At 40.3% G+C, this 13,700-nt stretch overlaps 1 protein-coding gene across 1 annotated transcript in view; it reads right to left on the bottom strand.

The window, feature by feature from the left end:
• The window catches only part of LOC124598833 (transformation/transcription domain-associated protein), a 441,523-nt gene that overhangs the window by 135,636 nt on the left and 292,187 nt on the right, over positions 1 to 13,700 (bottom strand). The window contains exons 49-50 of the mRNA XM_047136029.1: positions 13,065 to 13,321; positions 5,653 to 5,824 (exon numbers count right to left, since the gene is read on the bottom strand). Coding sequence (XP_046991985.1) covers positions 5,653 to 5,824; positions 13,065 to 13,321 — 429 coding nt within the window. The remainder of the gene's footprint in view (positions 1 to 5,652; positions 5,825 to 13,064; positions 13,322 to 13,700) is intronic.

Genomic DNA, 13,700 nt, shown 5'->3' with positions numbered 1-13,700 from the left:
GCCACTAACACCATTTAAGAGAAAGTAAAAATAGTTTTCTATGTGCCTACCATATGCTAAATACTTCTAATGAGACTGTGATATACTATCAAATACTTATTATATTCAAGCCTGCATTTTTGTGAACGGATACAAATTTCTTATTAGACCACCACCCCATAAGTCTGACTTTGGTCCCAATAAATTCTTTCCTTCCCCAATTTTCCATCACAATGTCAAGTGGTAGAAAACTGCACATCTAACCTCATTACTCACCAAGGCAGCTACCTTACTTCTTTTCTCCAGAGCAACACCACCGATCTGCACGGCTTGGAAAGAGTTACCAGAACAACAAAAAATGAACTGTGCTTCCAATCCATAAACAAGTTTTCAATTAATAACACAATTTCTAGTGAAACATAAGAACTTGATTTATTCCATTTGCATTGTTTACCAAACTTGGGACAGAACAGCCCACTTCATTGATTATGTTGTTACAGGTGACACTGATTGGTGGTGAGCATCTACGACGTACTGTGAGGCTAGTCTTGGGTACTGGAGACCGTAAACCCCCCACATGCTTGCTGAGGAGGTTGCACATGGAGCAGCCGACTGTCAACAGCATCTCTGCATAAACCATCCTCACATTGGGGTGCATTTCTCATGGGGAAGCATGCCAGATGTGGTACACATTGTGGTTGCTGTATGCTTTGAAATGATGTGCTACAGCTCACAAAATGTGCTCCTCTTGTGAACTGTGACCTTAGTGCTCCAGTGGCAGTCAGTTTGTCATTGATCCATTAACTCTTTTTTTTTTTTTTTTTTTAATTACAGGGGGCAGCTAACCCTCTGACCGAACATGCTGAGCTACCGTGCCGGCGGTGGCAGTTGTCAGCTGCATCTAGTGCACAAACTACAAAGATTGTTTACAAAAATGGACATGACAGTTGTGCTTATTCTCTAAGCCTGTACGTCGCACAATAATGAATATCACAGTAAGCAGCTCAGATGAAGAGGAATGGACATCTCTAATCAAAAAGCACTCACAGAAGTTGGATGTACAAATGTATGTGCAATGAAGAACCTTTGGGTAACAGAAAAAAAAAGACATCAATTGATCAACAACAAAAGAAGGAAGTACAAATATGCTAAAGAAAAAAAAGAGGAATACAGAAATATATGTTACTAAGAAATGAAATAAATAGGAAGTGCAGGGAAGACAAGGTAAAATGGCTGCAGGAAAAATATGGAGAAACAGAAAGAGAATTGGTCATCAGAAGGATAACTTATGCAGCATATATAAAAGTCAAAACAACCTGAGGTGGAATTAAAAGCAAAGGAGTCAATACTAAGAGTGCAAGAATATTTCCATTGTTAAATGTAGAGGAGACAAGTAGACAGGTGGAAAGAGTACACAGAAGGTCTCTATGAGTGGAAGAAACTGTTTGATGACATGACAGAAGAAGATTTTTAGCAAAGTCTTAGAATAGTTGCAATCAAATAAGATGGACAGCATAAGTAACATTCCTTGCAAATTTCTGACATCAAAGGGGGAAGTGGCAACCAAATAATTACACAAGATCATGTGTAGAATACACAAAAATGGAGACATACCATCTGAAAACATCATCTACACAATTCTTAAGACAGCGACATCAGATAAGTGTGAAAAGTATTGTACTATCAGTTTGATAACTCTTGTATGAAAATTTCTGACAAGAAAAATATGCAGAAGAATGGAACACAAATATGAGGATATGTTATTTGACAATCAGTAGGTAATGTAAAGCCACCAGAGAGGATGTTCTAACACTGAAGGAAGAGAAGGGGGGGGGGGGGGGGGGGGGGGGGGGGGGGGGAAATCAAGACACCTACAACCTTGTAGCATTTGATGACCCAGGAAAAATGTTCGAAAATGTAAAATGATGCAAGATGTATGAAATTATGAGAAAAATAGGTGCAAGGTAGTGGGAAAAAATGAAAAATATGCATAATACCCAAAAAGGAACAATAAGTATGTAAGGCCAAACACAAATTGCTTGGGTTGAGAAGGGTGTATTATGAGGATAAAGCCTTACTCCCCTATTGTTCAATCGGTACTTCGAAGTAGCAACAACAGAAATAAAAGGTAGGATCAAGAGAGGGATTAAAACTCTGGGTGCAAGAAAATCAATGATAAGCTTTGCTAATGACCTTGTTATCTTCCGTGGAAGCAAGAGAGAGTTATAGGGCGTTCTGATAAAATGAACAGTCTATTGGGCGCAGAGTATGAAATAAGAGTAAACAGAACACGAGGAGTAGCAGAAACGAAATTAGTGATAAAATTAACATCAAAACTGGGGACCACAAATTAGAAGTAATGGAGGAATTCTGCTACCTTGGAAGCAAAACAATGTATAATGGGCAATCAGAGAATGCGCAGTGAAGAATCTACATGGCTGTTACAAGGAATATATCAGCTACGTACATTCAGACAGCTAAGCAGCTGCAAAATCTCTGGTGGTGGTGGTTGTTGGGATGTTTAAGGTGGACTAAACAGCTAAGGTCATCAGTCCCCCATTCCAAAACAGGCGAGACATTAAGGCGCGGAGCAGATAAAACCCCAAGGGGAAGGAGACTCCCCCCCCCAGGCACTAAAGAACACAAATTAGGCAACAAACACTACAGAAAAGAAGAGTACAGACGAACACCAGACAGAAAGAAACAGAAGAAAATAAGATGGCCGGAGACTGGTTGACTGGCCACAAGAACAAAAAAAGGGAAAGAGTCAACCATCCGACGACACACCAAAACAGCAAAATCTCTGTCAAGCGTTGCAAAGAGATAAAAAATTATTGCGCAATCCCATGAAGCTATTGTGAGGCTAGAAGAAACGTTCAATAACCCTGGGCTTGAACTGTAGGCACTTTGAATCATGGTAGGTCAATAATTGGCTATAGTAACTTCAAGAAACATCTGCACATGATGAGAACAGAGAAAGAAGTCTCTAAAGTGCATACTATGTGGTCTCAGGGATAAAACCGCATCACATTTAATCTTCCATTACGAAGGACTGGAGGCCAAAGATATAAAAAAAATATTTGGCTCATTAATTCCTGAAGAAATTGTGGCTAACAGAGCTCTAATAAATGTACAAGGCAAGGAGGGCATAATAACGCACACTAGCATAGGCAAAGAGGGCATTCCTGCCAAAAGAGACCTGCTTGTATCAAACATTCTTTTCTCTCTGTATTCCCTAAATTGAGGAAGAAATTTCTGAAGCTGTACATCTGGAGCACAGTATGGTACGGAAGTGAACCAAGGACTGTAGGGTGGAGTGGAGAGAAAAGACTAACAGTATAAGACGTGATGCTATAGAAGGAACCTGAAAATCAGATAGACTGATGAGATAAGAAACGTGGGGCTTCTCCACCGAATCGGTGAGGATAAAAAAAAAAAAAAAAAAAAAAAAAAAAAAAGTAGAATACACTGACAAGAAGAAGGGGTAAAATGAAAGGACATATTAAAACATCAGTTAATAATTTCCATGGTACTAGAGGGAACTGTAGAGGGTAAAAACTGTGGCGGAAGACAGAGGAGGAGGAGATTAGTGTTTAACGTCCCACTGACAACGAGGTCATCAGAGAAGGAGCACCAGATCAGACTATTGGACTAGAGATGGATGGAGAAGGATGATGATGATCATCATGATCATGATCATGATGATGATGATGATGTTTGGTTTGAGGGTCGGCTCAACTGCGGGGTTATCAATGCCCATACAAATTCCCAACCTTTGCTCAGTCCAATCTTGCCAATTTCATGAATGATGATGAACACCCAGTCTTCTCGGTGCAGGTGAAAATCCCTGACCCCGCCAAGAATCGAATCTGGGACCCCGTGCTTGGGAAACGAGAACGCAACCACAAGAGCTGCGGACTGGATGGAGAAGGTAATGGCCGAGTCCATTCAAAGGAACCAGCCCAGCATTTGCTTAAGCAATTTAGGGAAATCACAGAAAACCTAAATCTGGATGGCCATAAGTGGGTTTGAACCGTCATCCTCCAGTGTGCTAATCACTGCACTACCTCGCTCAGTGTGGGAAGATCAAGATTAATAAATCCAACAAATAATTGAGGTCTTTGTGTGTAAGTGCTACTCTGAGTTGAAGAGGCTGGCACTGGAGAGAAAGCACTGGCAGGGCACAGCATACCAGTTAAGATGACTGATGACAACAAGAAACCAAAAGATGGAGAATTACATTATATTCATCATGTTTTCATTGGTACTGGCATTACAGAAACACATTCCCCATGATAATATTGATGAGGAGAAGAATCTGACATTATTTGACAGCAAGATTAGTGGTGACCTTCTAGAGTACATCACATTGCTTAAATATTTAGGAGTAAGGGAAGGAAGTATGCAAAATACATAATATGTAAGGTGAAAGGAAGACTTAGATTTCTTGGATGAGTTCTGGGACAGTGCTGTCCATCTGCAAAGTAAATCGTGTAAAAGATGCTACAGCGACCATTCCTAGAACATTATTTTATAGAAATGTGGATCACAAAACTGTATTAATTTTTTATAACACATCATTTTTCTCACAGGATGGCAACATAGTGAAAGAACTGGAAGCGAGGTGTAGCAAGGCTAATGCAGTGAGCGCTCAGCTACGATCTACTCTCTTCTGCAAGAAGAAAGTCAGTACCAAGACTAAGTTATCTGTGCACCATTCAATCTTTCGACCAACTTTGTTGTATGGGAGCGAAAGCTGGGTGGATTCAGGTGACCTTATCAACAAGGTTGAGGTTACGGATATGAAAGAGGCCAGGATTATTGCAGGTACTAGTAGATGGGAACAATGGCAGGAGGGTGTCCACAATGAGGAAATCAAAGAAAAACTGGGAATGAACTCTATAGATGTAGCATCAGGGCGAACAGGCTTAGATGGTGGGGTCATGTTACACGCATGGGAGAAGCAAGGTTACCCAAGAGACTCGTGGGTTCAGCAGTAGAGGGTAGGAGGAGTCGGGGCAGACCAAGGAGAAGGTACCTGGATTCGGTTAAGAATGATTTTGAAGTAATAGGTTTAACATCAGAAGAGGCACCAATGTTAGCACTGAATAGGGGATCATGGAGGAATTTTATAAGGGGGACTATGCTCCAGACTGAACGCTGAAAGGCATAATCAGTCTTAAATGATGATGATGATGATGATGATGATGATCATTTTTCGCCATTTTCTGGTGTTGCAGTTTTTGCATTACACCACTGTCAAGAGTAAATATTCAACATTGTGAATGGCAAGTACAGATGGAAAGTTGTAACAGTACTAAAGTAGGGTTGTGTACCATTTCAAGCAATGGATGCAACAGCTGTGATTACTGAGTCAGCAGCACTTTACACCTTGTATAAGAATTATAAGAATATGAAAAAAGGTGGCCATGTGCAGAGGCATATAGACAGTCACCATTCTATCATCAAATACACAAATGGAACAGGTTAGAAAATCACTTACACTGGTACAAAGTACCATCCACCCCACACATATAGGTATGAACATTTACTTAATGTACATTACAGGATCATGATTTCATTTAACTGCTGTTATAAAAGCACTGAAAGTATCGACAGTAGATAATTATCACAGTACTGATGGTAGCGAATTATCACAGCTTTACATATTACCTTCCAAGCTACGTCTTTCGGGCAGCTTTGCTCCAGCCTTGTTAAAGCTTCCTTTGTTGTATTCCAATTGGGAACTCGCCATGATGTTTCCAGCAGCAGTAGAGGATTGCAAGCACTTTTGTCATTTGCATACTCTAGAAGTATGTCCCACTGATTCAGTTCCTTTGAACACCTGAGTAGAGCAATAAAAATTGGATTGTCATTAGTATCTGCAAGCCGTTCCTTCTCACATCTTTCCATCTTTAGTATTCCATTTAAATTACTTCACTAAATGTAATCTGTTTGTAATTCTCGAATTAAGTGGACGGAAGGGGGCAAGATCCACAGAAAATATGGTAAAACTTAATTAACTTGTCATAGGATGTATATGTGGACAAAGGAAAAAAATTTCCTGGTTTTTCCCGAACGTTCCAGTTAAAAATACATTTTTTCTTGGTAAAAATATACTTATTCCATGTTAAGTGACGGTATACTTACCCTCTGAACTGTAAAAACTATCAGTCCTTTGAATGGTTAATGTTTTATACACCGGCATAGAACTTCCCGGCGTTTCAGGACACGAAAAACAGCATTAAAAAAAAAAATTAAAAAAATAAAAAGTTTTGGAAAGATCTCTGATGTGCAGCAACACGTCCGCAGCATATTTCGTTATTACGAAAGCATAAATTAGAATTCCACAAAACACAGCTTGTTAGTTTTCAACGTGTTGAAATCGATACTGCGATGACCTCTTGTAAGCAATTCATGGGTCATGTCACGTGATCTCACCAGCCGATGACAGCAGATATTCAGAACACAAGACATGTGATGTAGCCAGTCAATAGCAAACATCACTGTGAAATAGCACAAATAGGAAAAGTTAATGGTTTAAATTAATACACAAGTTGTAGCTACAAGAAAAGCTACGCTTTCACATATAATATTGGTCTCGAAGATTAATAAGCTACATGAGAAGCTAAGCTTTCACATGTAATATTGGTCTTTTTTGCGTGTGTTATGCTTTAAGATACATCACAAAAACGTGCCACTAAAATTTTAAAATAATGACATAAATATCCGGTCTTCGGGGCTCTACGTTCTTCTAAGTGGCTGGTCCTCAAAGTGAGTCCAACTCTCTGTGATTTAAGAAACTCATTGCGCTTTCTCACACGTAACATAATTCATTTTGCGTAAAAGGAAATTTACTTTGAAAATAACACTTTTCAATTCGTAATATTTTCTCGAGACCTGTTAGAAATAGGTTCATTTCAGTAGTTGCCAGTGAGGGCCAGAAAACAGGCATTAATGCGCGTGTGCAGCTATGATGATGTAGGAAGCCCATATGTTCATATGTATAAAGTATAAAAAAGATCTCATAGTAACTCATAAAAGAAACAGGGCATCAGAGCATACTCCAAGAGCATTGGAATTTTGTAAACCATACTAAAATGCATAATTCGGCTTGAAGTGCATATTCGTAATTTTATGTCCAAATTCACAATGAAGTAGGTCCCAGCCTGATATAAGCTTTTCAGTGTTGTTTTCGGGATGTAAATTTTCTTTGAGTACCAGAGCCATACTATCTCATGTTTCGTTCTTTATTATGGCATAATGCCATACATGCCAGCAGATGACTCAACTGTGCATGTGTATGATCCTGCTGGCAACTGCTCAAACAAACCTAATGTAAACAGCAGTGACGTCACACTCATCGGAAGTAGTTTGTTGTTACGAAGTATTGCATAAGTTTTCATCCTAAGGCCTATGATACATTTTGCGGTTGGCAGAAGCTTGTGTGCACATGGTGTTTTGTTGTTGTAAATGGCACATTTCCTTTGCAGCTCAAGTTTTATTTTGCTTTTTTTCTCTCGTTTATGTTTTATTGCTGCAGTATTACTCTGCAGCAGCGGGATACAGTAACACTCTTTGTTAGAGTATCAGTTCTTATAAGGAAAAATAACAAAAATTCAACTGAAAACGAAAACAATGAAAAATTCCAGGATTTTTCCCGATTTTATCCCAGATGAAAAAATTCTCAGGCTTTTCCCTGTTGTCCCAGGTCGTTAACACCCTGACATAGTCAACAGTCAAGGAGCTGTACTACTTAAAAATTAACAATGAAAATTGCAGCACACCAGATCAGCTGTTAAATGATTTCTACAGCCACCACTAGCTCCTCCAAACAATATAGGATGGTGTCCTTTTTAAATTCCACATTACTTACCCATCTCACATCAACATCTCTTCCAGCAAAAGCCTTTAATCTGCCTTGTACTGTCTCATCTTGGAGTAGTGTCTTTGATTCCTAATTATTATGTCTTGCGTCCCGAGTTCGCTACTAGCCACTGCTTGGATTTTGAACAGAAATCATCAGCAACTGCTGCCCGATAATTCCAGTATAAAGAGCCATCCCCCATTCAACTAATGGTCTTGTCAAAGAGAACAAAGAAACGGATAGAGCACGCTATTACAATGCTGCCCACCAGGCACAGGCATCCAAGAGCGCCATAAACGTATCCACTGGCTTGCACAGGTAGAATAGGACCCATGTAGGGAGAAATTTAGAAGGTATGTCACTCAAGAGTACACTGCCATTCACCAGCGTCCTCTTATCTCATCGGGCCCACAGTGGTGCCACCGAATTCAGTTGCACTAAGCTGTGAATGCAATGCTGTTCCTCAGTACATTTCCCATGCTGATCACAAACAATTATATCTTTTAGCTCGGATAAATTTTAAAACTACTACTGTTTTAACTAGTCAAGCTTTAAGTCTTACATAGTGACAGAAGGCATTTGTGAAAATGTACTCAGCCATTCAGGTGATACAGACATGAGCTCTCCTTTGGAAATCACAGTAATCCTGTCATGATCTGCAATTTCTTTTGCACCAGGCTGATAATTTCTTGTTTGACCTCCCTGTGGACTTTCAAAGTTATTGCATTTGAAGACCGTGTCCTGGCAGGCACTTCAATACACTAAGTGCCTCATATTCAGTGGAACATTATGAACAATTGGACTCAACATTTAAAAGCAAGTTGTCTTCACTTAAAACTCAGATGTTGTTGTAACAATGGTCACTGTTTAAATTGGCACCTAGTTGATAGGCAAGTGACTGGAAAAGCAGTTTTTGTAATCTGCACTGACTTCTCCCACAGCATACAATTATTTGAGGAGACAGAACTATTCTTTGCCCTTGTGTTATACACTACAAATACGCGCAAAGCAGCTTGAGTGTAGTCTAGGAATTTTAAAAGAGGTAACAAACTTACTTACAGCTGCAGGATAAATGTTTGAAACATTGAAAGAGTTACGTATTCTTGCCTTCAATAAAACAAGCATTGTTAATCTAATAAGTAACATCATCTGATGCAATACTTCAGAACACATCCTGCAGCTTACTTTCAGCAAGGAAGCAGCTAGTACATCATGACTTTGTCATCACAATTACCAGCGAGCTATTACATACAATACTAATAGAACAAGAAGGATCAGAATTATGTTGCTTGTGACACAGGAGCTAAAAATTTAGAAGTATGGAAGCAGCTGGGACTATCAACACACAAAACTTATTTCTCAAACCAAGCAGATCCTAACAGGATAGTATGGGCATTCCATAATGTTCACATTCTTGACACTGCTAAGAAACCGCAAACTAGATAAAGAACTCGTTTTGCCAGGTGTAATGACCATGACCAGGAGCTTGGTAAAGGATCTGTTAAGAGTCTCAAAAGAGAGATCTTTCAATTGCATTTCTTATACAGAGGTAAATCTTGAATATTACTGGGTCTGCAAGACACAGTTTGAGGATAGTTGTACAGTTACTTTCATGGCACTTTGTGCAAGCTGTGAAAAATGTGCTGAAGTAAATGTGATGGTACTTTTACTGAACTAGTAAACTATACTTGTCAAACTGAGACCCCGAAGAAGAGAAGATTTTTCTGAGAAGTGTATAAAACTTCAAACTTAAAAACAGGAATATACTTTAAGTCCATTTTTTTTTTAACTTCGTTCATCTATGACTGTAGAAAGTAGAATAAGTGTCCAAGCATTTTAGAAAAGGAGTTTTGACATCAGTCTTCCACATCTCCAAAAACTTTCTCCATCCTCCAGGAACACTCATCCCATAACACTACTGTCAATTTTAACACTACTGTCAATTTTTCTGCCAAAAATCTGACCCCTGCAGCAGCTAAGTGCTTTCTAAAGGTCTCACCTTCAGCCCTACACCTAATTTCAACCATGCTGGATTTGTATGGGACCTTCTTTCCTTTACTCATTCTATGCAGTGGAAACATTTCTTCACAACACACCGCACAGACAACAGCCACACTGAAGCCCAAATAGAACCTTGTTTACAGCAATTCCAACCTCCCACCAACTGTTATCCACATCCACTTCCACCCAGTCATCCTCCGGTAATTTTCCACGAATTCCCCACTTCCAACTTGGCCTACCTTCCTTTCCTAAATGCTTCCTAGTGAGTATAACATTACTCCTGTGCAACACACTGCTATCCATAACCTGGAAAACAATCCATACCTTCTCATTCTTCCCACCTACAAAGTCTACACCGCAGTGGTCATGAATCATACTGACTCCACCAATTTTTCGACACCTCTGCAAACTAACCTTACAACCATGATCCCATCCCAGAAGTCCATGACCTCAAGCAGCTTCTCAAGACCTTAGGTCCATCCCAAAACTTGACACCTGAATATCTTCCTCCTGGCACCAGCAATCCCAAGCTCTCTTACCTCTTATTTACTCCATAATCCCAATCCCACAGGTCTCTCTATTGGGCTTCACATTATGACTAAGTACAATACTTTCACAGAACGAACCTCTGTCTTTGTTGATCAACACCTCCAAACTACAGTCCATAGCCTCCCATCCTAGATTCGAGACATTGCTAACTTCCTTCACCACCTCTTGACAGTTCATGTCCTGTTACCAACAGGCTCCTTGTTGGTCCTTGCGGACGCCATATCCCTGTACACCAACATCCTGCAGGCCAATGGCTTTGCAGCAATGGAACACTATCTTTCTCAACATCCTCCTGTTACGAAACCACCACCTCTTATCCTCTTGGCTAGGAGCCAACCACATCCTAACTTACAATTATTTCACTTTCAAAGCCAAATCTATGAACAAATACATGGTACTGCCTTGGGTACTTGCATGGCATCATTCTATGCGAACTTATTTATGGATCACCTGGATGAATCCTTCAAATCCGGTCAACACCTAGATGCTGATCTCCACCTCTCACTTAGCTCCATAAATATGTTGGTTGGCTCACCAACCACCAACAGCACTTCCACTTTGGCAACTGTCACCCATTTGATATCAAAAAGTCTTTTCCCTACAGCCTTGCAGCCTGTGAATGCCGCATGTGCAGTGGAAAGTGAAATATACCAATAACCTAACCAGAGCCTTTACTAACAGACTATAACCTAAATAGCTCATCCATAAACAAGTCTCCTGTGCCATCTGCTCCTTTGATCATCCAGTATCACTCCAGCCTTTGAAAAGCTCAACCACATCCTCCCCCAGAGTTTCAACTTCCTCTTGTCATACCCTGAGAAGAAGGATATCCTACCCACATTCCTGGAAGTAGTGTTCTGTCACCCACCCAACCTATAGATATCCTTGTTCATCCCTATTCCAATCCTATTCTAATACTGCACCCCATGGGTTGTTCTCTTGTGGTGGGCCCAGGAGACCTGTTCCATATACCCTCCCATCAATTCTAGTACAGTCCAGTCACAGGCATTTCCATCCCAATAAAAGCCAGGGCCACACGTGAAAACAGCCATATTATATATCAACTAAGCTGCATTTCCAGTACAGCATTCAGCATGGCCATAACAAGAAACCAGCTGCCAACTTACATGAATGTCCACTGTCAAACTGTGGCAAACCACAAACTTGACCATAAAGTTGCCGAACATGCTGCGTATCACGACACAAATTACTTCAACAGCTGTTTAACTACACTGGCCATTTGGGTACTGTCTTCCATCATAAGTTTCTCTGAACTATGCAGATAAGAAGTCTCTCTACAGTACATACTATGCTCTTGCAGTCTACCTGGCCTAAACCTAAACTAACCTGTTCATACTAACTCACCTTTCCTTGCCTTTTTGCTACCCCGTTCTATCCATACCACTCCCTCCCCATTCGGAGCATGCACTTCCTTTTCCCACCACTTTCACTCCCCACCCCCATGGGGGCAGCTGTAAAGGGTATAAATATACTATCCATTAGTGACATATGAACATTTGTGCTGGACAGAGACTCGGACCAAGATTTCTTGTTTATTATCTAAATCACTTTGGCTATCCGTGCATACTCCCCAGAATGATCCAAACCTCCATGTCACACTGTCTACATCCTTAATGTCATGGTCCACTATAATCACCACCTCATGTCGCAACATTACTTGTATTGTCACAACAGGGAGAAAGACATCACAAGGTATAGAGACTGGTGCTGTTATCGTTGTATTTCAGACTAAGCTGAAGGCACAATGATTACAGGTGTGTGACTCTAGCACAGTATGACACAAGGAAGCGTAACATGTACGGGTTTGGGATGATTCAGGGAGCATGCACAGATACCTGAAGTGGTTAAGGCGACCGCTTGTGATAACCAGAAAATCCGGGTTTCAGTCCTGGTCTGGTACAAATTTTCACGTCATTAATGGGTTGCACATCTATACCAAATACAGCTGGTGCTAAGGAATTCGTAGTCAATGGATACAGATTGAAATTCCATGCAGTTGGAAACTTCTACACATTGTAAAGCAAAATTTGATTTCTGGTACAAGAGGCCTAGGCACGTTGTAGGGAGCCACACTGTAATTAAAGTCACTGACCAAATCTGGAATGAAGATACACTGAAGTGCTAAATTATACACCTACTCTAAGAATGCAACCAACAGTAGATTGCATCGTATGGAGCATGCTGCCCCTTTGCTCCCAACAGAAGCACCAGAAAAGGTTTGTCGTGAAACATGTAAGGCATTTATGTTTACATTCAACCTCTCCAAGAAAGAATAAGCAGCAATCAGAAATCTGTGGTATGACAAAGAAACTAGTTCTGCTAAATGATAAGGGGCAACACTATTACCCTTATGTCACATGTGGACTACAATAAGGAGATTTTTTTCATTCTTTTGAATGCCTAGAGACAGACAGACATCACTCCTACAAATAAATCCTTGCAGGAGTCATGTTGTGGAAAGTAATGGACTCCTTTATAGTGGCCTGGTGCCCACAACTGGTCATGAAAATAAATTTATTTTTAGGCATATGGACCTGCTATTTAATCAAATCCTCTTTATTTTATTACACTTTTGTTGGAGTTTCTAGTAATCCATTCTAGTCCACTAACAAAATGATTGACTCTTCAACACAAGACTCATACATACCGAATCCAATGGTCCTCCCACAGCTTCATCTCCGTCTGCACAACACCTGGTGTAGTTGCGCCAGAAAAGTCGCTGCGAACTTTACTCATTGCGACTTCGTAAGCTCCCTGAGCGTGTTCAAAGAAGCCTTGCTGCTCATACATGATGGCAATATTCGTCTCGCGGTAGCGAGCATGTTTCTGCCACAGGCCAGCCCACATGTCCTCCTCACTCAACATTGAGTACATGTCAGAAAGAGCATCAAGAACTTCTTGCCACTGTAAGGAAAATATTCAAAAATAAAATTTCTACTCTCAGTAACATTAAAACTTGAATATCACTTTCCAGGAAAGTTTCACTATACTAACAACCAGAATGGAACAAGGCAGTTTATCACAGGGTAATCAGAAGACCGGAGTAGAATACAAACAATGGAAAATATAAAGGCAACTGGGCTGTTGTGCCTAACAGTTTACCTATGTGTGTATGTGGAAATGCTTGTCTCATTTCTCTGTTAGCTCTGAGAAAGGACACTTTCCGAAAGTTCAACTGTCACACGTCTGTGCTGTCTACAGCTCATTCTCAATGACAATTTGCAAGATTGAAGATACAAATATACAACATGCCATGCAAGGTTCATGCTTAGTATCACAAGTT

Source organism: Schistocerca americana, chromosome 1 (assembly GCF_021461395.2).
Source record: "Schistocerca americana isolate TAMUIC-IGC-003095 chromosome 1, iqSchAmer2.1, whole genome shotgun sequence".
NCBI lineage: Eukaryota > Metazoa > Arthropoda > Insecta > Orthoptera > Acrididae > Schistocerca > Schistocerca americana.
This window is presented reverse-complemented; position numbering and strand designations above follow the sequence as displayed.